We start from the raw sequence: 25,142 nt of genomic DNA, 5'->3' as shown, positions 1-25,142 counted from the left end.
GAAATCGAGCTTGGCCTCGTTAGTAGTTTTTTGTAGTGTCGCTGTTCTCTTTCATTTGACGTCATGGAGGCTTTTGGTAGAAAATGTTTGAAAATTATGCAACCCGTAGCAGAAAAGGATAAATTTGACGTTTTCTTGAGTTCACCAATAATTTTAACTGGCCACAAGGATTAGCCCTGGAATTTGGTAACCGCAATTTCTCTGATTTTCAAAGACGACATCGTAAACTGCTAATTAATAAGTTTAAGTAACATGAGCCAAAAACTTACACGCAAGGGGGGGGGGCTTTTTTGCAACCCCCAGCTTCAAACAGCACCAGATATTATCCAAATTAAGTTGCAGCAGGCTAATCCAAATCAATTTCCTGCATCCGGTATGACATAAACAAACAACACTGGTTAAACGAGTTTAAATGTGTTCGCTATGAATGGCTGTTAGCAACTGAATAGGAAGTTCCCTTCCTATTTGCTTCTTATAATGAACGACAATTTAGCAATGGCCTTTGCTTTGGTTGTCCGTATTAATATATTTTTCTATGCTGAGCAAGGTGGGGCTTGTTTTGGCTCATTTTTGAAACTACGGGTTATTTTTCAACAGCTACCTTCTGGCAATACTGAGCATTATATACTTCGTGGGTTTTACATTTTAAAGAAGGTTAATATTGGCTAGGCTGCCAAATTGACATATTTTGTGTCAAAATGACACAATTTGATGTTGCGTGACACAATGACACATTCAGTCGAAATGATGACACAATCGATGCAAATGACACATTTTTCAATAAAAAATGACACATTTTTCCAAAAAAAGTGATGCAATTTCGTCATTCAAGTCCTGTTTTTTAAATGATAATAAAAGAAAAGTAAAATTTCGGTTTTCAACCTCCAGAAAGGCTAAAATTAACGGAGAGGAATAGCACTACCTAACGGTGGCAGTAGTACACAATCAGTGCGGTACAAGGACAGATGCCATTACCATATTTAAAATTTAAACCAAGAGAAGAAAACAGCCATTGGTGGAAATTTCAAATCAAAATGCACGTTGAATATCTGAACTTAATTGGCTACTTGATTGAGTATGTGATATAGCCAACTGGTACGTATTTAATAGTAAAAAGTAAACAGCCAGCAGTTTTCCAAAGCTGTATGCATAAGCAGGAACTCACATTTTTAAGAGTACAGTAGGGGTATCCCACCTTGGACAAGATTACAAATTTTAAATCTGTTTATTATTATTAAGAGAAAATATAGAAAAATTACAAAGCTTTAGACCCCACAAAGGGGTTTAAACTAAAAGTGGCCTAAGACTTCCAGAGAAGTCTTTCCTTCAGAATAATCCATCTGTCTTAAAAAGGCACCAACAAATATGACAAAAATACTAGATTGAAGCTAGTTGAATGGCTTACATATTGAGTAAATAAATGTAGTTTCAAAATTTCTAAATGAACATATTTCTATTTTCAAAAAAGATTACTTCACTCTAACCTTACCTTGTTTCATCTAAAGATGATGAAAAAGGTCAAAAAGAACAATTGTTTAAATTTTTAGTTCCAGAGTAAGTGACACTCACATTCACAAACTCCTTTGAATTTTACCGTTTTTTAACCTAATCTTGTCTATGCTAATGTTAAGTTTGGTAAAATTCTAGTTAATTGACTTCTTGCTATCTTTGAAAGGGTTTAGGTTAGGAAAATGAAACTTTCAGGGATGAATCTACAGACTAAAGTATGTCCTGGGAAGATATTTTGAAGCAACTACCTCCACTCCTTCTCCCTCTAGAGGGCCCTGACCTTTGATGACCTTTAAAAATATGTTTGTTATAAAAGTGAAACCTTGCAAAATAGATCTTCTGCTTAATTGAGGTACAACAAAATTGTTTTCAGCTTCATAATGTTCCTCAGTTCCATTGTATAAGGTTTTAAATATATGCAAATACATTTCCTAAATTTTGAAAAAAAAACATTGATATGGTTCAAAATTCTACTCAAATCACAGGAATTGCATTTTCAGAACTAAAGGCGGTAAAATTCTACTTAATTGACTTCTTGCTACCTCAGAAAGGGTTTAGGTTTGGAAAATCAAACTATCAGGAATGAATCTACAGACTAAAGTGTGTCCTGGGAAGGTATTTTAAAGTACCCACCTCCACTCCTTCTCCCTCTAAAGGGTCCTGAAATTTGCCTACATGACAGGTCTATACCTATTGAAATTTTGACAAAACAACATTTTACCTTAAATTTCACCTACTATTTGCTTTTTCTCTGCTTTTTGTTCTGAAAATGCAATGCCTGTTATTTGAGTAGAATTTTGAGCCATATCAATGTTTTTTTTTTTTAATTTAGGAAATGTATTTACATATCTTTAAAACCTTATAAAATGGAATTGAGTAAAGTTATGAAGCTGAAAACAATTTTGTTGTACTTCAATTAAGCAGAAGATCTATTTTGCATTTTTAAAGGTCATCAAAGGTCAGGGCTCTCTAGAGGGAGAAAGAGTGGAGGTAGTTGCTTCAAAATACCTTCCCAGGACATGCTTTAGTCTGTAGATTCATCCCTGAAAGTTTCATTTTCCTAATCTAAACCTTTTCTGAGATAGCAAGAAGTCAATTAAATAGAATTTTACCCTAAAGGCAGAGAAAAAGCAACTAGTAACTGAAAATTATGGTAAAATGTTGTTTTGTCAAAATTTCAATAGGTATAGACCTGTCATGTAGGCAAATTTCAGGCCCTCTAGAGGTAGAAGGAGTGGAGGTGGGTACTTTAAAATACCTTCCAGGGCACACTTTAGCCTGTATACCAATCCCTGAAAGTTTCATTTTCCTAACCTAAACCCTTTCCAAGATAGCAAGAAGTCAATTAACTAGAATTTTACCTTAAGTTTATATTGCCTATGATTGGTTGGTTTTGACATTACTTTTGTAGCTGATTGGTTAAATTGTTAGTTGACATTTATGATGTAGGCTTCTTATTGGTGATTGTTTAAGCCCTTTTTTTTATGGTTGTGATCTCTTATCATTACAAACCTATTTTTCCCAGAAATTGTGGCTAGTCAAGGGCAAGCTTCTAGGGTGTTAAAAGTTTGAAGGGAGGATATTTTAGTTTTTGTGAGTTTCTTTTTTTTAATTACTGCATATAGCTTGGTTCTAAGTTAAATTTATAGCAAACTATATAGCCGAACTGGCTTTTGTGTAAAGTGAATATACTACTTGATGCCTTTTTTTATGTGCTTTACAAATATAATAATTGCTTCTATCTTAAATTCAGATGTAAGCACTTTTTAGCTCTTAAAAATGATGAATTTTCAAAAATTACGGCAGTTCATATGACTGACTTACCAATAAAGCAAACATCCTGCTTGATGCCTTTTTATGGCTTGTTATTAACCAAGTGACATATAGCAATCACAAATTCTGTTGGTCTGACTGTCAGTCTGTCCTGGTTTTGCTACTTTATGCACTTCCAGGTAAGCTTGGACAATGAAATTTGACAGGCATATCAGGGACCAGACCAGAATTAAATAGAAATAGTATTTTTCCTGGTTGGAAAAATACTTCCCTTTGGGGGGAGTGGGGGCTGGTTAATTTGGAAAATAGAAAAATGAAGTATTTTTAACTTACATATGGGTTATGGGATCTTAATGAAATTTGATGTTTGGAAGCATATCATGTCTCAGAGCTCTTATTTTAAATCCCGACCAGATCCAGTGACATTGGGGGGAGTTGGAAGGGAGAACCTAAAATCTTGGAAAACACTTAGTTGAGAGTAGAGGGATCAGGATAAAACTTGGTGGGAAAAATAATCACTAGTTTTAAATACATGATTGACATAACCAGAACAAATCCGCTCTCTTTGGGGAAGTTGGGGGGGGGGAGGAGGGTTAATTCTGAAATATTAGAAAAATGAGGTATTTTTAACTTACAAAGAAGTGATCAGATCTTAATGAAATTTAAAATTTGGAAAGATATCATGTCTCAGAGTTGGAGGGGGGGTTAATTCTAAAAAAATGAGGTATTTTAACTTACAAAGGAGTGATGTGATCTTAATGAAATTTAAAATTTGGAAAGATATTGTGTCTAATAGCTCTTATTTAAATTCCCGACCAGATTTGGTGACATTGGGGGGAATTTGGGGGGACCTAAAATCTCAGAAAATGCTTAGAGTGGAGGGATTGGGATGAAACTTGATGGTAAAAATAATCCTAAGTCCTAGAAACATGATTAACATAACTGGAACGGATCCGCTCTTTTTGGGGGAGTTGGGAGGGGTCAATTCTGAAAAAATAGAAAAATGAGGTATTTTTAACTTACAAAGGAGTGATGGGATGTTAATGAAATTTGATGTTTGGGAAGATATCATGTCTCTGAGCTCTTATTTTAAACCCCAACCAGATCTGGTGAAGGGGAAGTTGGGGGGGGGTAGAACCTAAAATCTCGGAAAATGCTTACGAGTGGAGGGATCAGGATGAAACTTGGTGGGGAGAATAAGCACAAGTCCTAGATACAGGATTGACACAACCGGAGCGGATCTGCTCTCCTTGTGGAGAGGGTTAATTCTAAAAAATGAGGTATTTTTAACTTATGAAAGAGTGATTGTATCTCAATGAAATTTCATATTTAGAAGGACCTCGAAACTCAGATGTCTTATTTGAAATCCCAACTGGATCCAGTATCATTAGGGGGGGGGGGCACTGGAAATCTTGGAAAACACTTAAAGTAGAGAGATCAGTATGAAACTTGGTGAAAAGAATACTCACAATTCCAAGATAAGTGACTGACATAAGCCGACCAGATCCGCTCTCTTTGGTGGAGTTAGGGGGGAGGGAGTAATTTGGAAAAATTAGAAAAAATGAGGTATTTGTATTTTACAAACGGGTGATCAGATTTTTACAAAATTTGATAGCTAGAAGGACCTTGTGCTTTAGAAATCTCATATCCGGTGGCATTGAAGGGAGTTGGAGGAGGAAACCAGAATCCTTGGAAAATGTGAAAATTGAGGTATCTTACAAATGGGTGATCAGATCTTAGTGAAACTTGATATATAGAAGAATCTTATGTCTCAGTTGCTCCATTGTCAATTCGAATCAGATCTGGGGTTGGAGGGGGAGACAGAAATCTTGGAAAATAGAAATTTTCGAAAATGGCTAGAGGGGAGAGATCAGGATGAAACTTGATTTATAGAATAAGCACAAGTTAATACAATAGAAAAGATTGGCAGGAGCTGGGGGTTGTTAATTTGGAAAAATTAGAAAAATTGAATTATTTTTAACTTAAGAATGGGTGACCAGATCTTAATGAAATTTGATATTTAGAAGGAACTGATGTCTCAGATTTCTTCTTTCAAATCACGACCAAAGGATTAAAAAATAATAAGTTTCTAGGTGCTGATAGTGTGGAAAAAAGAGTTTCTTAAATATGGTGGCTCTGAGGTTAGAAATAATTTTCTGAAGGCTATGGATATCATTTTTTTTTAACAAGGGGAAGTGCCTATCAATTTTAGGGAAACCTTATTTAAACCAATGCATAAGAAGGTTGATAAGAGTGAGTGTTGTAATTATCAAGGCATTAGTCTGGTCTCTGTGGGCAGCAAATTACTTAGTAAAATGATACTTTTTAGACTAGAAGATGGTGTAGACAAAGTTTTGAGAGAAGAACAGCCTGGTCATAGAAAAGCTGAAGGATATGTTGACCAAATTTTCACTCTTAGGTTAATAATTGAGAAGTGCCTTAGTTGTGAAACATCTTTGGTCCTCAGTTTTATAGATTATGAGCAAGTGTTCAATTTTGTTGATAAAAGAGCTTTAGCCAAGGTCTTATCCTTGTGCAATATACCAGACAAATACATTAAAGTGATTAGTGCCATGTATGTGAGTAACACTGTTATTCAGGCTCGTTTTCTTCTAAGGGGCTAAAATCTCACTAAAATGGTCTAAATGCAGTAAAATGAATTAAAAGTGCATTGGCTCAATTTAACCAACTAACCAAGTGAAGTGTAATCAAAAGTGAAAGGTGATTATACCAATCAGTTGTGTAAACTGAATAAATGATATCTATTCAAGATTTTATTCTTACTGTCAACATTTTGTTTCAATGCTGTTAAATTTTTTAGGAAGTTAAAATTTATAATGGGTGGTTCTAGGAAAGACCAACAAAATCTATTTACCATAAGACTATTTATATTGCAGTTGGTCAATACAAATTTATAATTATCAGTAAATTCTAAATGTTTGAATCACACAAAAGTGAATTAAAAATACATTGGCTTAATTTAACCAACTAATCAAGTGAAGTGTTTTAAAAAGTGAAAGGTGCTGTGACCAATCAGTAGTGTAAACTGAATAAATGATATCTGTTCAAGATTTTTTTTTTACTGTTAATGTTTTTGTTTCAAAGCTGTTAACGTTTTAGGAAGTTAAAATTTATAATGGTGTGTTTTAGGAAAGACCAACAAAATCTATTTACCACAAGACTATTTATATTGCAGTTGGTTAATACAAATTTAGAATTATCAGTAAATTCTAAGTGTTTGAATCACACCAAAGTGAACTAAAAATACATTGACTCAATTGAATCAACTAATCAAGTGAAGTTTTTTAAAAAGTTAAAGGTGCTTTGACCAGTCCCAATCAGTTGTGTAAACTGAATAAATCATATATGTTCAAGATTTTTTCTTTAACTGTTAACGTTTTTGTTTCAAAGCTGTTAAGTTTTTTAGGAAGTTAAAATTTATAATGGATTGTTCTAGTAAAGACCAACAAAATCTATTTACCATAAGACTATATTGCAGTTGGTCAATAAAAATTTAGAATTATCAGTAAATTCTAAATGTTCAAATCATATCAAAGTGAGTTAAAAACACATTGACTCAATTGAACCAACTAAGCAAGTGGAGTGTTTTAGGTGAAAGGTACTGTGACCAATCAGTTGTGTAAACTGAATAAATGAGATCTGTTCAAAATTTTTCTTTATCTATTAACGTTTTCGTTTTAAAGCTGTTAACTTTTTTAGGAAGTTAAAATTTGTTGTGGATTGTTCTAGGGAAGACCAAAAAAATTTTGCAATGAGACTTTTTTTTTATTGCAAGTGGTCCAAATAAATTTAGAAATATTAATAAAATGGTTTTGAAGTTTAGAATGCGTTTGATCTACCCTATTTTTGCTTTTATTGTCCAACTATTTTCTAGGCTTCATTTTTCTTCATCTCTTTTGAAGATATAATATTGAAATTCACGAAACAGGGCTGACTGTGTATTTGACTCAATTGACGAAACATGGAAACACCCGGTTTCGGTATCACTGCCATTAAAAAAGGTAATTGGCATTATGGGGGGTTCTGTCAGTGCATTGCTTATTTGTGCTGCTTTTATATTATTTTTGCTTTACTTATTTTATGCTATTTTACTCGAAAGTTTGGATTGTCATTAGTCCACTTAATTTTTGCTCCTTTTGCTAATATTGCTAATTCCTTTTGCTAATTTTCGCTCCTGAAGAATATATTAACAAACTATAAAAGCTATTTGTTGATAATATCTGAAAAATTTCTTCCTCAAAGAAGTTTTTCAAACCAATGTCATGCTAGTCACGACCTTTTATTGCAATTTTTGTAATTTCATCAATAATCACTCCAAAACAAATGAATAAATCACCAATTTCGTTAACATCATCTCCCCAAAAATCTGTAATAAACTTTTAAGGGAGGTCGAAAAATTCTCCCTCTTTTCCTTAAAATAGATTGGCATTATCCTTAAAAAAAAAACCACGTAGCAATAGTATTAAAAAATTACTACCTCAGACTTATTATTACCCTGCCCTGCTTCATGTCCTTAGATACCCAAAGATAGATGCATTCGAGGCTTCCATTTAGTTTATAGTGCAATGCCAGAAACTGTCTAAGAAGAAGGGTTTTCTAGACCACACTCTAGGAATACCTTTACCTTGTAATAGGATAAATACCTCTGCACTAGAGGAATCCCAAACTTCATATTTTTGTCTTTATAATAAATTTGTATTGCTACTACCTGATGTATGTATCCTACCTCACTAAATTGATAAACCCAGGATTTTCCTCAGACTTTAATAACTGTTGCACCTATATTATTTGAATAGAATAATATAATATTAGGAGAATAAACAGATTGAAATACATAGGTCTATAAGAAAACTTTTGTTTTTGGAAAATAAAAAAACGTGGTTTGCTTTCTGACTTCTATTATCCTGTAATCTTTTCTCTATTTCCAGACTAAATAGAAAACAGCATGTACTAGCATCAGGGGAAAATAATGAAATGGCTTGTTTTGGTTTTCTTGCTTCAAAGATTGCAAGTGTTTTTAAATAGAATTTTCTTAATAAAAGCAAATACTAATAATAAATTAACATATGGTTTTTTGTTTGATTTTAAGTACTTCTAGGAAAAAACTGAGCAGACTTATGCATAAATAGGTGGTTTTGAGGTGAGGCAGATGTCACAGAAATTATTTTATATTTAAGTTAAAAATATTTAAAGGTATGGCTTGCAATTATGCTTAGATTCTCTTATATGCTACTTTGGTTAAGGCCTGTCCTATCTCACTTTTGTCAAATTTGCGTTTGTGAAAAATCGCCCCTCCGAGCTCTCTCACTCTTTTTCTAAAGTATGAAGGAATAGTACATACTAATTGTGTTGCAAGAGCAACACTTTGGTTTTGTCGTGTTTTTTTTTTTTTTTGTTCCTAGCACCCCGATTTCAGCTTATTGCTAGAAAGTGGTAAGGGTCTAACCTCTGCGGTTTTTACGGAAAGTGTGGACCTTAGGCCGGATTGATGAATATGACTTTACATTTTGGAAAGCTTCGTAGAACTCTTGCCTGGGGCCAAAAAGGATGGTGAAGTGAAGAGGAGTTGTATAGCCTATGTCAGAGAGGACTATCTGAAGTTATGCAGCCAAGCTTTCGTTTCATCAAACCATGTTTCTGCTTTCGAGTGGAAAGCTCCTTTCTAGCAGGCAAGCACCAGTTTCAAATTGAAGATGGACTAAAATCTATAAGTGTTAAATATATGCGACAGTTACCCTGCCCCACAACCAATATATCTTCTTTGAGTGATAAATAGAAAAATTTAGAGAAGCAAAAAAGCGGCATTTTCCCACGGGTCCGAAAGTGCTGCCATCTATTATTTCTACCCATTTCTGTTCGTGAATTCAGCTGAGTTTATCATTCGGTTTTTCGCACTTGGGATTGCAGTAGAGAAATGGTAGCAGATGTGCCTCTTAAACTTTAAAAGTTCTCTCATTGCTAAAGAAATTAGAGTTTATCCTTTGCTCCTTTCTGATGACGTTAGAAAGTTGGCCTACGGCAAAAAAGTCAACTTTTGAACTAAAACAGATAGATTTTTTTTTTCGACGGCAGTCGATAGCTTTTGATGAGCTGATCAAAGTATATGTCATCCATTTTTTGTACAAAAATTCTTTCTTGAGATATACCAGTTTGAAAGTTTCAAGGGGTTGACAACTTCAGTAGTAAGGTACACACTGAAACCAAAAATAGGCCGATACCAATTGTGAGACATATAGGGGAGTTGTAAGCAACAGTCGGCTGTTAGCTCATAATCATCCTCGGCAATGAGGGGTTCGCAACTCTTACTAGTTGGTGTACCTATTTTTTGTTTCCGTTGTATTTGATGGTAAGACCAATTTGGTTCCAGTGGTAAGACATGTAAGGGACTTGTAAGTAATAATCGGCTGTAAGGCTACAATCATCTTTAGCAATGAGGAGTTTGCAACTTTTGCGAGTTGGTGTTCCTAGTATGTATTTTAGCATCCTTACAGATTAACAACTTCAGCGTTTAGTCGCAGCGAGGAAACAAAACCAACATGCCGCAACACCTCACGTTGCCAATGCAACGTAGATCTAGTTATACTTTCAATCAAGCATATTTTATGTTTAATAATAAAATCCTATATGTAATTGAGGGATGGGGGTTCAAACCCCGCCGATGCAGCATTAGTATTTTTTTTTGTAGCTGAATCAAATTTCGTATTTTTTTAATGTCAAAACTAGCTTTCTTCTGTAAAATAAACAAAAGTGAAAGATTCGTCCCTACCCTTCTGGCCATTTAAACAATAGTTTATCTTGTTTTTATCATTTTCCTAAATAAGGAATTTCATTTCTCAAATTTGTTTTAAGAGGAGACAGGAACATTAAATGGAAACTAATTTTTCTTTTTGTAATGTTGAAATAGCTGAATTAAGGGGGTAACTACCAAAGTAGCCACCCAAGGCGTTTAGACAAATATCCCCCCTGAGTGTTGCCCTAAATTTTTCCAACTGTATGAAAATGCTGTAACTTCCCACAGAAGTTGTGCTGCAACACACTGAGAGTTTTGTGCAGCATTTTTGCACCATGCTGCAAATATTTGTGCTGCAACATCTTTCAGCATTGAAGGGCTGTGTAAACCTGAAAAATATAATTCTGCAGCTTTGCTTGTGCTAATTGATTTTGACTAGCTCCAAATGATTATCTGAACAATTATTTTTCTCGATTTCGTTTACAATTGGCATGCCTTTCTTTTAACTTTTATTATAGCTATTCACTATAAGCTGTTCATTTGGCATGTCTTTCTTTTAACTTTTCTTATTGCTGTTCACTAGAAGCCGTTTAGTTGGAATGCCTTTCTTTTAACTTTTATTATAGCTATTCACTATAAGCCATTTAGTTGGAATGCCTTTCTTTTAACTTTTCTTATAGCTATTCACTAGAAGCCGTTTAGTTGGAATGCCTTTCTTTTAACTTTTCTTATAGCTATTCACTATAAGCCGTTTAGTTGGAATGCCTGTCTTTTAACTTTTCTTATGGCTATTCATTATAAGCTGTTTAGTTGGAATGCCTTTCTTTTAACTTTTCTTATAGCTATTAGCTATAAGCTGTTCAGTTGGCATGTCTTTCTTTGAATTTTTCTAATAGCTATTCACTAGAAGCTGTTAAGTTGGCATGCCTTTCTTTTAACTTTTCTTAAAGCTATTCACTATAAGCCGTTTAGTTGGAATGCCTTTCTTTTAACTTTTCTTATAGCTATTCACTATAAGCTGTTTAGTTGGAATGCCTTTCTTTTAACTTTTCTTATAGCTATTTGCTATAAGCTGTTCAGTTGGCATGTCTTTCTTTTGATTTTTCTTATAGCTATTCACTATAAGCTATTCAGTTGGTATGCCTTTCTTTTAACTTTTCTTTTAGCTATTCACTATAAGCTGTTCGGTTGGCATGCCTTTCTTTTAACTTTTCTTATAGCTATTCACTATAAGCCGTTCAGTTGGCATGCCTTTCTTTTAACTTTTCTTATAGCTATTCACTATAAGCCGTTTAGTTGGAATGCCTGTCTTTTAACTTTTCTTATGGCTATTCACTATAAGCTGTTTAGTTCGAATGCCTTTCTTTTAACTTTTCTTATAGCTATTAGCTATAAGCTGTTCAGTTGGCATGTCTTTCTTTGAATTTTTCTAATAGCTATTCACTAGAAGCTGTTAAGTTGGCATGCCTTTCTTTTAACTTTTCTTATAGCTATTCACTGTAAGCCGTTTAGTTGGAATGCCTTTCTTTTAACTTTTCTTATAGCTATTCACTATAAGCTATTCAATTGGTATGCCTTTCTTTAACTTTTCTTAAAGCTATTCACTATAAGCCGTTTAGTTGGAATGCCTTTCTTTTAACTTTTCTTATAGCTATTCACTATAAGCTATTCAGTTGGTATGCCTTTCTTTTAACTTTTCTTTTAGCTATTCACTATAAGCTGTTCGGTTGGCATGCCTTTCTTTTAACTTTTCTTATAGCTATTCACTATAAGCCGTCCAGTTGGCAATCCTTTATTTTAACTTTTCTCATAGCTATTCACTATAACCCTTTCAGTTGGTATGTCTTTCTTTTAACTTTTTCTATAGCTATTCGCTATAAGCTGTTCAGTTTGGCATGCCTTTCTTTTAACTTTTCTTATAGCTATTCACTATAAGCTGTTCAGTTTGGTATGCCTTCCTTTTAACTTTTCTTATAGCTATTCACTATAAGCTGTTCACTTTTACATGCCTCTCTTTTAACTTTTCTTATAGGTATTCACTATAAGCCATTCAGTTGGCATGCCTTTCTTTTAACTTTTCTCATAGCTATTAACTATAAGCTGTTCAATTGGCATGCCTTTCTTTTAACTTTTCTCATACCTGTTCACTATAAGCTGTTCAGTTGCGTAACGACGAAAATAAAGATAGTCAGCCAATCTTGTAAAAAAAAAATTCTTCTCTTTTACAACTTTTTACTTTCAACTAAATCATTCTGCTTCGATTTATTTTTTCTACCTCTTTAATTTTTTTTAGAAAAGAAATTCTTTTCCCAAAAACCCTTTTCTTATCACTGTTCTAAGATTTCGAGAATAAATACGCAGAATAATTTCTTTAGAACTTGAAGATGCATTACCCGATGATGATAAAAGTCTGTTTGGAAGTACTGATCCCTTCTTATTACCTAAACAAGAAGTATTCCCAGAGAATGGTTTTTCTATGCATGCGTCTGCTAAGCCTGAACCAGATTGTCACCTTCTTAAACAGGAGCCAAATATTAATATGGAAGGTTGTATATTTTTTTGTACCTTCTTATAACTCAAAAATGACTTTAGTAGATCCCAAAGTTTGTAGATCAGGTCCATTGGTCGAATATTTGCGGAATTAAAGAAGTATTTTCTTCCATAAGGAGCTTCACTGTCTAGAAAACGTAGGACATGTCTTTTTTGTGACTAATCTGTATCTTTGAAGAACAACCACTTCATACAACTAGGGTGTTGGTCTTAGTTAAACTCTCTTCCAACATGATGAAAACGTGCGTTGTTGTCCATCGTTGTTTTGCATACAGATTCAATTATATAAATAGTACTATCAATAATGATGCTATCAATAATGATGCTATCAACAATGATGCTATAGGTTTTTAACCTCTACCACCATTTGTCTTTTGATTGCCAGCTTAGACATGCATAATACTGATATTATTATCATTTTATTGTTATTGATTGATTATATCATATTTAATACTATATTTAAAACGGATGTAGTTGACTGTGTTAATCAAAGCCAATCTAAGTTTATTAATAATGGGATTAACAACAAGGAATAGACAGAGAAACAAATTGCAATATAAAATAAATGCAACAAAACCAAATCATTAACTAACAAAGGCTAATAAGCTTATAAATTACCAATAAAGGAACAAAATTATAAAGAAAAATGTTTTCCCCTGTTGTTGAAAGTGAGGAACTGAAGTCTCTTGTACACTGTTTTTTGATCGGCTCTGAATTTAATTTTTATTTTTTGCTTGGTATGCTATTCTAAAACTCGTCCAATTGTCACTTAATGGGATTGTTGTGAAAGGGAGGGCTCAAGAAGGAGTTTAAACGTCCGGTTCAGCGTTACAAATAAACTTTATAAGCTCCCCGTTATCTCTTGTCCATACCACTATCAACATATTCAGTCCCGTTTTTGGTGTCCTGCGACATTTTATTGTGTGGTAATCAACACAAATTTTGTAAAGTATGTAGGCTACATTTAAAAGCTGTTAGAAAAATCTGTACGATATTCTTCTGTTCTTATAGTGCATTAGGAATAAGAAAGAAAAAAACGCAACTGTTTCAAGTTCTTTCTTAAAATTGCTGATAAATTGTTATTCATGTTAGTAATAGAAAACAGCAGCATTAAAAACTGTTTTATGTCTTTAAAGATTCATCCCCCTCGTCCCTCTTGTCTCGTCCTTGAATTCCTGGAAAATGAAAGACCGATTTTATAGTCGTTGAAAACACTCGTAAAATAAGGGGGGAGAATATGCCCTGGAAACGTTTAAGTTGTCTTGGAAAATAATCTTCACTCCTTGTGGATGAACACAAATGACATTTGTGGATAAAATGACATTTGTGGATGACATTTGTGGATAAATGTCATACATTTAACACTTGGGTGTCAATTTCCGTTAACATCTTCGTCATTGTGATGACAATAAGTGGGCATGCAGTAGCTTCCCCAAGTCAACTTTAAGTGAACAGGCAAAATATAGGAAATTTCTTTGGTGATTTATTGACTTTTGACTTTTATTGACTTTTCAGCAGAATAACTGCTATAAAGATGCTTAAAATCAAAATAATTTAGAGCAGTAATTTATGCCATTATCTATGTTGAACGTTGCGAATAGATGTAATTGGCGCGAGCAGATGCAATAAATTTAACATTTTCTGACGTTAGTGACTGATTTTAAACACAGTTTGACTGTTAGGGATTGGACTTTTAAACTGATATCTTATTCCTAATATGATGATGCTACTGGTATATCGCCCAGATATAGTTGTAATAGCTTGACTTGTATTGTGGCTGGCTAGAAGCGATAATGTCTTTAAAATGTCCTGGAAAAACCTTTCAAGATAAGAGTGGGAAACCTGAATTTATATTCCCTATATAGTTTTTTGCAAGTTTATTTTTTGACTCCATTTTGGTTTTAATGTTTTAATCAAACCTAACACTTTTGATATCATTTTCTGATTGAGATTCAACTCTTTCCGCGAATTATATTTTGAGATTTATGTTATGATGATCTATGGAAATACTTTCAAATCTTCTTATTTAGATATTTTACTGAATATATTTGAAACAAGGACATTATTTTGATCTTTAGAGTAAGTTTAAATCCTCACCCAAGAAAAAACTCTACTTTCAGAAAAATTCACAGTAATAATTACGGCTTGGTGAATGGACAGATATGAAATGAATCCAATTTTACAATTGTGTAGTTTTTTGTATCTTCTCGTATATTTACATGCCATTTGACAAAATACTGCATTTCAAACACGTTGTGAAAATATGGTAGAAAGTGAAATATTTCTCAGGGAATTGTCTACAAGTTAGTAGACCGGAAAATATACGTCTACCGGTCGTATATGAGGAAGTATATTTGTCTATTAAGGAGCCTCAGAGACTAGTTTGCCAGGATATGATACTTGTGTGCCTAAACTTGACAAAAAACCGGTCATAGGACAACTGTGTGGATCTTATCTAAAGTATTTTCCGACGTTTTGAAAATACGTTGCACAATCTGCCGAGTTCGATATGTTTCCAATTTTGCATAAGTTTGTGCTACTGGTTTGATAAAAACTGTTTGTTTCAGAGGTCAAAGAAAACGGTACATTGAATGATTTTATTTTTATTTTGTGGCAAAAATTGTTACTAAAACACTTTTTATTTTTACTTCCTTGAATCACCTTCATATGAAAGTGACCCCTGTTGTAGGAACTATGAGAATTAGATGATGAGCAAGCAAGCGTTCGATTCGGTTGATAGAAGAACTTTAGCAAAGGTATTATCCTAATATGGTATACCGACAAATACATTAAAGTGATTAGTGCTATGTACGAGAATAATACTGCTGCGGTTAAGCTAGGAAATGAGGTTAGCAGTTGTTTTTGTATTAATTGAGTTGTTTCTGTTGTTTTTGGCTAATAATTGAGAAGTACCATAGTTGTCAAACACCTTTAGTCCTCATTTTTATAGATTATGAGCAAGCGTCCGATTCTGTTGATAGAAGAGCTTTAGCAAAGGTTTTATTCTTATATGGTATACCAGACAAATACATTAAAGTGTTTAGTGCAATGAACGAGAATAATACTGCTGCGCTTATGCTAGGAAATGAGCTTAGCAGTTGTTTTTGTATTAAATCAGGAGTTAAGCAGGGTTGTGTTCTATATCCCTTTATATGAATCATTTTGATGGACTCTATTTTAAGGATCCAGGAAAGGCAATGGGAGACCAAAGAATCAAATGTGGAGTAAAATGAGCTTAGATTATAATCCTGGATTATACGGGGGGATTATTAGATTATAATCCTCCCATAATCCTGGGCTTAGATTATGCTGAAGATTTAAACATCCTAGATGAAAGTGTGAGAAAAATGAATGAACTTTTTGAGGTTTGCGAGTTCGGGGGTGATAGAATATGTTTGAAAATTAACGTTAAGAAGACTAATGTTAAGGCTAGGAATAAGTGAAGATGAAAAGGTGACGTTGGGTAACAAAAAGATTGATTAGGTGGGTAGTTTCACTTCCCTAGATAGTACGTTTAGTAAAGAAGGTGGGAGCAGTGAAGACGTTAAAAGTAGAATAGCCAAGGTTCAGGGTATTTTTTCACATTAAAAAAAAGTTTGGAAGAATAAGAAGATAAGTCTGCAAACCAAGATTAGAATATTGGAAGGTACAATAATGACAGTGGTCAAATATGGCTCTGAAACACGGGCGCTCCGAAAGCGGATGAAAATTTACTAAACGTTTTCCAGAGAAATTACCTACGCATTGTTCTGGGTATCTGGCTGACTGATCGTGTTTTAAACAGTAGGCTGTACGAAAAGTGTGGTTCAATCTCGGTTTCAAGGGCTATAATGAAAGAAAGGTTGAGATGGTTAGGGTACGTTTTTGCGGATGAAGGGGGACAGATTGTCAAAGATTGTCCTTTTCGGCCAATGGTCTAGGGCTAAACGAAAAGCTGGCCGTCCTTGTCTGGTTTGGGAGGATGTCATAAAGAAAGATTTAAACGAAACGAGAACTTCTTGGGAGGGTGTAAAAAGGGATGCTCTGAATAGATTGGGATGGTGGAGAAGCGTGCGTAGTTGTGTCGGCCTTAGGCGACTTGGTGCTGCGGTGAGTTGTTAGTAGTAGTAGTAGTAGTAGTAGGAAAGGCATTGGGAGAATACGGAATTACATGGGGGAGAAAATTTTCATGGACATATATTATGCTGATAATATAAGCATCCTAAATGAAAGCTTGAGCAAAATGAATGAATTTTTAGAATTATTTCAACTTCAGTGCGCTAGAATATGTTTGAAAATTAAACGTTAAAAAGACTAAGTCGCTAAGGTTAGGAATAAATGGAGAAGAAAAGTTGATGGTGGATGATGAAAAGATCGATCAAGTGGACACCTTAACTTATCTCGGTAGTTCTATTAGTAAAGACGATGGGTGCAGTTAAGATGTCAAAAGTAGAATTTTTTTCTAATTTTTATTCTATTTTTACAGGCATGTCTGCAGATTGTATACCTGATTCTGATCATCTTAACATGGAGTCGAACATCGGCAGGGACAAAGGTATGCCTTTGATGTCCTGAGATTCTTCGGTATAAACATGACCAAAATAAAAAAGTATATCTTACATTACCCTTGAAATTATGGAAGGACTTGAAAGATCCGGCTTTGGTGAAATGGCTGCATTTGAAGAGTAATATATTTAAGTATAATGTAAAATGAAGAGCCCCAGAGGGTTTTAATTATTAGGACTTTAATTTTGAATCCCTATAAAATCAAAACATTATCATATAAAATCAAAACATTATCATATAAAATCAAAACATTCAATTAATTTTTATTAATTCAATAAAATCAATTAATTAAGTAATTCGTCAATTAATTAATTAATCAATTAATTAATTCGTCATTAAAATCAATTAATTAATGAATTAATTCAATAAAATCAATCATATAAAATCAAAACATTCAATTAAAAACATTTAATTTTGAATCATATAAAATCAATGAAGAAAACTACAAACTTGACTCTAATTTTTAACTTCTCTAATTAAAAACAAATATAAAATTTTTCATGTGTTTCTGTTACAAGGATTATTTATATAAGTTATAAAACAGTTCGTGGTAACGAACTGTAAGTAAGGAGCGACCCAGCTTAATAAAGACGGAATTTTGATGTCAATAGATACTTAATAAGGATTGGATTCTTATGCTGATTTTAAATATGTAAGTTTCAACAAGTTTAGATTTACCAATTAAAAGTTACGAGCCTGAGAAAATTTGCCTAATTTTCGAATAAAGGGGGAAACATCCTCTAAAAGTCATAGAATCTCACATCGTAAAATCATAATCATATAATCATCATAAAATCACACCATCAGATTCAGCGTATCAGAGAACCCTACTATAGAGGTATCAAGGTCCTATCTGCAAAAATGTGGATTTTTGTATTTTTTTTTGCCAGAAGAAAGATCACGGATGCGTGTTTATTTGTTTTTTTTTTTTTTTTTTCAGAGGTGATCGTATCAACCTATTGGTCCTAGAATTTCGCGAGAGAGCTCATTCAAAAGGAAATTAAAAGTTCTAGTGGCCCTTCTAAGAGACCAAAAAAATTGGAGGGCAACTAGGCCCCCTCCCACGCCCATTTTCTCAAAGTCACCGGATCAATATTTTGAGATGGTAATTTTTTCAGCATAGTTGAAATATCTAATAACTATGTCTTTGAGGACAACTTAATCCCCCTACAGTCCCAGGGGGAAGGGCTGTAAGTTATTAACTGTACCCATTGTTTACATATTGCATTGGTTATTGGTAAGTATACAGACGTTTTCAGGGAAGATTTTTCTGGTGTCGGGGGGGGGGGACTGGGTTATGTGAGAGGATCTTTCCATTGAGGAACTTTCATGGGGGGATAGAATTTCGATGAAAGGGGCGCGCTAGATTTCCCATCATTATTAAAAAAAAAGTCAGAAATCAAATAAAGAACAAGTTTTCTCAACCGGAAGTAAGGAGCAACATTAAAACTTAAAACGAACAGAAATTATTACGTATATGAGGAGGTTCGTCTCCTCGTCAATACCTCGCTCTTTGCGCCAAAGTATTTTTTGTAATTTCAATAAAGCTATTTCTTCTAATTAAACGGCCTTTGTGATTCAGGGGTCGTCATTAAAGAATTGGAACAAAATTTGAACTTTAGCGTAAAGAGCGAGTTATTGACGAGAGTAGGAACCCCCCTGATATTATGTATATGAGGAACTTCGCCCCCTCGTCAATACCTTGCGCTTTACGCTAAAGTTCGAATTTTGTTAAACAATGGCCGATATAAGCAATCATTTGTTTATGTTATTTTCCGGCCAATCTCAGCATTTAATTTTATCTTAAGCAGCATAATAACTGATTTTTATGTGAAAATAAACAAAAGATATTGTATGTCTTCGGCTTGTGGTAAACAAGTTTTTTTCCAAGTGAAAGTGAGGAATAATATTAAAACTTAAAACGAACTTAAATTATTACATATGTCCTTTAAGGATCTTTTCTTTCAGTCATTTGAGAATTACTCAACTTGTGACTTTCATTTTCATAAAAGTAGTTTCGACCTCTTTGACCGTTCTGTTACTATGCCTTATTATTTCCGCTAATATCGCTAATTTAAGTTACATGGGTGAAACTTTCCATGGACAAATTTTTCGTAGGGGAAGGGAATTTTCCATTGGAGGGGGGGGGGGGGCTGGGTTTCCCTAAATTATTTAAAAAACGATCAGTAATTAAATAAAAAACGTTTTTTTTCAACTGAAAGTAAGAAGCAACATTGAAACTTAAAACGAACAGAAATTATTCCCCCTCATTACCAGAAATTATTTTCCCCTGGGGGGAGGGCAAATACCCCGCGGAAAATACCCTCTCCTGTGGAACCCCCCCCCCCCGGAAAATTGAGTAAGTGGCGTATAATACACAGGTACTAATATTACTTTCCCCTATGGAAAAAATTCTGAAATTTGGAAAGCCTTATTTTCCACTGGGGGTATTTTACCCGGGGGTGTTTTCTTCGGGGGGGGGGGGGGGGGTAAATGCCGGCCACCCTGCAATTAGTGGCAGTAATTTCTCAGTATCCTAAAACCCTTATCCATTGGGTTGCATTCAAAGAGAACATGTTGAATATTTTCAAAAGTCTGATAGCAATTTCTGGATAACGGGGTGTCGTGGATTCCTCATTTAAAAAGACTGTTGCTGTCCATGATGTTTAGTTTTGAAAATTTCGCGCAAAGGGCATTTTTATTTCACCGCCATCATTTGCCCACTGAGCTGCTCAAATCGGTGCGGAAAGAAGCTATATGTGTCCGGCCCTTAGCCGCCGAATATTGGAGTAGGTTATATAGTTTCCAATCAGCCTCATTTTCATTAGTATGACTTTAAATAAAATAAAACAGGGATAGTTCATACGTTTTGTCTCTTCTGGGCATTATGCTTTAAACTAGCAGTTTTAAATTAATTTTGTATTGAAGAACCATTGAAGTTACATTATTAGTAATTGTGTAAGAAATGCTAAAAGGAGAATTGCTTGCCTAATAAAAAGAGGGCAACAAAATACAAGACATTGTGATTTATTTTGAATAGATTTTTCTTATTTTAGTTCTCCCTATCGCAACGCTACATGATAAGGATATCAGCAAACACGGATGTGGGACACCTGTTCTGACAAGAATACGCCTTAAAAAAGAAATGAATTTAAGTTGTCAACATGAGATGTCTAGTAACATTAATGTATCCACTAAAAATGATTTAGCAAAACATGAGGATTTTCATGCTGGAATAAAAAATTTTAAATGTGATGTATGTGAGAAAACTTTCCATCAAAAATCTAACCTATCTTGTCATCAAAGAACTCATACAGGAGAAAACCCTTTTAAATGTCATATTTGTGAAAAAACATTCCGTCAAAAAACCCACCTATCTACTCATCAAAGAACTCATAGTGGTGAAAAACCTTTCAAGTGTGACATCTGCGATAAAACATTTAGCCAAAAATCCACCTTATCTCATCACGAAAGAACTCATACTGGAGACAAACCATTCAAATGTGTCATATGTGAGAAAACATTCAGTCAAAAATCTTCTCTATCTTTTCATCATAGAACTCATACCGGAGAAAATCCTTTCGAATGCGACATATGTGAAAAAACATTTCGCCAAAAACCACACCTATCTAATCATCTAAGAACTCATACTTTAGAAAAACCTTTCAAATGTGATAGATGCAAAAGATGTTTTACTACAAGTTCCAGTTTATCTCGTCATCAAAGGACTCATATTAGTTAAAAAGCTTCCAAATTTGATACAAGTTAGAAAACATTCAACCAGAATTCTGCCCTGTCTGTTCATCGAAGAATTTATGCTGGTGAAAAGGTTTTCGAGCGTGATTTACGTAAGAATATTTTTTCTAAGCTCCATTCTGTCTAGTCATTAAAGAACTTTTACTGGATAAAAACCTTACAAATGTCATATATTTGAGAGAACATTCTTCGCAAAATGTACCCTATCTTTCCATGAAAGAACTCACACTAGAGAAGACACTATCTAATTTGGTACATGTGACAAAACATTTCCCAAGAAAATACACCCTATCTAAGCATTGAAGAACTGATACTGCATAAAACGTTTAGTACTTGTGTATTATTCAAAACACACTCAATAAGTGAAGGTAGGTTCTTTCGTGAAACAAACTGCGATGCGGGTACATTTTAATGTAATATTTTATATATAGAGGTGGATATAGCCCAAACGTTTGGTAAAGCTAATGAAATAAAACAAATAATGACGAAAATATAATACTTTTTTAGGGAAATTGTAAAATTACAACTTAGAATTATGTACCCAGAACGCAGAAATGTCATTAAAATATAATGTCGTTAAAATGTCGGAAAAATATAATTGTCTCTTTTTCAGTCTTTGGCAAATCCCAAATCTTCATTTCAAAATCCATGTTCAGACACTATCTTCTATCACTATGCGCAGCAAACTAAATTGAGTTTTGTCCTTGTGGCTATGAAACCGGATTTTCTCTTAAAATGTACCTGCATCGTAGTTTGTTTCACGAAAGAACCTAACTTAACTTATTGAGTGTGTTCTGAATAATACACAAGTACCAAACGTTTCAAGTTTGATTTTTCTAAGAAATATTTAAAATAGTTGTGATTTATCTTCTTCATCAAAGAACTGATTCTGGGTAAAAATATAGTGAATTTGATGTGTGACAAACGTTTCACTTCAACCTTTTTTGTATTCTATTCTATTATGTATTCTATTCTATATTCTATTCTTTTTTGTATTCTATTCTATTTTTTATTCTATCATCAAAGAGGTGATATTGAGGGGGAAACCTTGTGTTTAGGTCAGAATGTAAGGATGTAACATATTTATTAAATTATTAGTGTTAAAGTTATAAGAGGATTTATAGTAGAGAAAATACTTTCTATGCATATATGTCTGTGTTTTCAGAAAAGTTTTTGTCAGCAATGCCTGTAACTGCTTTATGAAATGTCAAATTAACCTAAGCTTATTTTTCAAATAAACGTAAAAAGAAGTATTTTATATGTGCGACAAGCTTGAAAGCTTACCGTATTTGGTATTAATAAATTAATAAATAATAGTGTTCCTTTTCTTAAAATAAAACTTGGCGTTGTATTCTTTAAACTGTATTTATGAAGCATTTAAAAAAACAATAACCCCACTCCTCTTAAATTGTACCTTGGAAATAATGTATTTGTAAGTGAACTTTATAGTATGTTGAACTTGACAGTATGAGCTCTACAAACTATGGTCTTTGATCTTTTTTCTTCCTTGATTTTGTTATTTTAACTTTTGTTTTGGTCTCAAGCATTGTTTTCTTTTCACTATTGTTGCAATGATTTGCCTTTGATAAGTTTAATGGATATATTTTCAATGCTGGTTTTGTGTTATCGTTTTATTTAAACACTTGCTGTATATTGTTAAAATATAATATAACGTCAAAATATAAATGTTAATCTTATGTGAAAAAAATAACATGTTTACCAAAGTGGATGAATCCACAGAGCGATCCATCTAGTAAATATATTTAAACATATAAATTTTATATACTTTGTCGTTACTTTAATTGTGACCCTATTTGTTGAGTTTTAACTTTTTATTGAAGAAGTAGATTTTGTTTTTAGTTGGTTATCATTAACTAACGGTTAATGATGTAAATGGTTATTATATGAGATATACATTTATTAAGAAAAGAAAACAAACACTATTCGCCATTCGCCTGCCAAGAAAGGCAATAAGCTTATGAGGGCAAGCGAGGTTATCACCCTCGGCTAATTAAAACCACATTCATATCACGCTACTCAATACAAAAGAAACTCAACTGATGAAGGAAGAAAGGAAAAAAAGAGGAAAAAGACAAGAAGAAGACAGAAAAAATTAACAGCAAGTAAATCAGGGAAATGCCTTGAATAGAATGACAACCTGGAACGGGCCTTACATCAAATTATTCACGAGATAAAAGAAACTTCTTTACCCATGACTTGAAAGCCGGAAGACTAGGCACATTTTTCACACCCTCGGTACTATATGAAAAGTACCGAGAAGACTATATGAAAGTATATATTTCATATACTTTGTCGTTACTTTAATTATGACCCTATTTATTGAGTTTTAACGTTTTATTGAAGAAGTAGATTTTGTTTTTAGTTGGTTATCATAAAACATTTGATTCAAAACATTTTTTCGGAAAATTTTTTTCCTCAGAAATGTGTAAATATATGGAATTCGAAACATACTAAAGCTGATTTAGTAATACACTTAATTCGAAACATATTAAAGCTGATGCCATTTTTTATTATTATTATCTGGAAATAATTTCCAAGGCCACTCTGCCTTTTCATTCACAGAAATAAATCAATGAAAATATAGATAGAAAAACGGGTATAATATTTAAACAAAGCAGTGGAACAAAAAAAAATCCGAATAAAAATAAAATAATCCGAATATAATAAGAATCAGAATATTTTGACTCTACGTCCGGGAGTCTTTTATCAACCAAAAAAAAGAATGGAACCAAAAAAAAATAATTAAGATAAATTAATCCCAATGTTATTTTTTTCTTTTTTGTTTCACTGCTTTATTTAAATATTATACCCAAATTTTATGTGTATTTTCACTTAATTAATTAGTTCATTTCTATTATATGGAGTACTTCAATTTTATGGCCAAAATTTCAGACTTTGAAATTGCATAATCATATTAGAGTAATTCAAAATTGTGCTTCTCTACCTTGTGCTAAGAAGACGAGAGTATGAAGGGGGGAAAGCAAGGAGTAATAAATCGTTTCGTAATACATGAAAAATTCTGCCCTGCGGTAGAAACTGCAATATACGCCCGACAGTTGGTACTGAGTGAGAAATCGGTGTAGTATTGCTCCCTGCCTTGGAATACGGCTCCTGGAATTCGTGACTCCTTTATGATTATAAAAAAAGTAAAAGTTGAAAATGATAAAGGTTTTAGAGAAGAAATAAAACCAAAAATATTAAAGAGATCATTGATTTTGTTGCCCTTTTCTTTTTTGAACGTTAGTCTTTTCTACATTTTGATGAATTTATGTAATATTTTCGCAAATTCGGCCGCACTACATGAGCGCTTTCAGATCCTTAGTTCAAGTTCGAGTTCTTTATTATCCTTTAACTATACATATTTAAAACTATTCACATAACATCCCCGGCAGGGAGACTGGCTCGAAAGCCGGGCGACAATTGAACCTCTTAAATGAACCTCAGAAGAGTGAGAACCTCTGGAACCGAACAATTAATTTAATTGATTTTATATTAAGAAGGTAATGTTTTGCCATATTTGTAAGCATGTATTCACTTTGAGCGTACGGGCCGGTTTTTGCCTTTAACAGAACTGTAATGAGAAGTAAAGTTGACTTCACTGCAGTTCAGGATCCAAACGCACTCGAGGTGTTTCTCCATGCATCCAAACTAGTCTACCCTATTGAAAAAATATTTTCTTAAACTTATTAAATGATTTACCAATAGAAACAGCAAGTAAAGAGCAATACTTGTATATATGTTGAAATAAGTATATTAAAATAGGTAAAAAGGTAAAGGATGCAGCACTCGACCCTTAAGGTCCGAACCGGCGGTGCTGATCTCCGTCTCAAGGCCCTTCAGCCAGCAAGTGCAATAGGGGGATGAGGGCCAGTCATCCTGTGCTTTTGCACACCCTTCCTGTTTACCTTTCCCATATTTCTCCAGGTACTCAGAGCTGGGTCGACTCTGGCTCAGCTTACAGAGTCACGCCACTGACCGCCGTCCCAAACCAAATAATTGGGTACACTAGGATTCGAACCCTCGTCCTCTCGGAACAAGTATATTAAAATAGGCATTATATGGCAGCCGGAGTTCATTTAATTTGAATCAATGCAAGTTATTTTGTACCATATTACTTCTTAATGGCAAATCTCTAATTCGATTGTCTATCATTTATAATTGACCTATTCTTGGCTCTTCTTTCAAATTAAATACAAAAACAAGTTTTTTTTAGCTGAAAGTAAGGAGCGACATTAAA

General features: G+C 33.6%; 1 protein-coding gene across 3 annotated transcripts; it reads left to right on the top strand.

Moving 5' to 3' along the window:
- Window positions 1-966: 966 nt before the first annotated feature.
- LOC136038910 (zinc finger protein ZFP2-like) lies at window positions 967-23,067 on the top strand. Of its 3 annotated transcripts, XM_065722391.1 has the most exons (5): window positions 979-1,095; window positions 7,178-7,304; window positions 12,409-12,579; window positions 17,049-17,117; window positions 20,185-23,067. In XM_065722391.1, the coding sequence occupies exons 2-5, from the start codon at window positions 7,265-7,267 to the stop codon at window positions 20,868-20,870; spliced, it is 966 nt and encodes a 321-aa protein (XP_065578463.1). In that variant the 5' UTR covers window positions 979-1,095; window positions 7,178-7,264; the 3' UTR covers window positions 20,871-23,067. The 3 variants fall into 3 exon arrangements, with proteins under 3 accessions (XP_065578465.1, XP_065578464.1, XP_065578463.1); XM_065722393.1 differs by lacking the exon at window positions 12,409-12,579 and having other exon boundaries at window positions 967-1,095; XM_065722392.1 differs by lacking the exon at window positions 7,178-7,304 and having other exon boundaries at window positions 973-1,095.
- The last annotated feature ends 2,075 nt before the right edge of the window (window positions 23,068-25,142 follow it).

Source organism: Artemia franciscana, chromosome 18, assembly GCF_032884065.1.
Source record: "Artemia franciscana chromosome 18, ASM3288406v1, whole genome shotgun sequence".
NCBI classification, from domain to species: Eukaryota; Metazoa; Arthropoda; class Branchiopoda; order Anostraca; family Artemiidae; genus Artemia; species Artemia franciscana.
Note: the sequence above shows the minus strand (reverse complement) of the source record. Positions and strands in the feature narration are given on the sequence as shown.

Coding starts and splice junctions, on each gene's coding strand:
- LOC136038910 (XM_065722391.1), top strand. CDS start 7,265: ATGGAAACACCCGGTTTCGGTATCACTGCCATTAAAAAAG. Junction 12,580..17,048: donor GCCAAATATTAATATGGAAG/GTTGTATATTTT, acceptor CTATTTTTACAG/GCATGTCTGCAGATTGTATA. Junction 17,118..20,184: donor GAACATCGGCAGGGACAAAG/GTATGCCTTTGA, acceptor TTCTTATTTTAG/TTCTCCCTATCGCAACGCTA.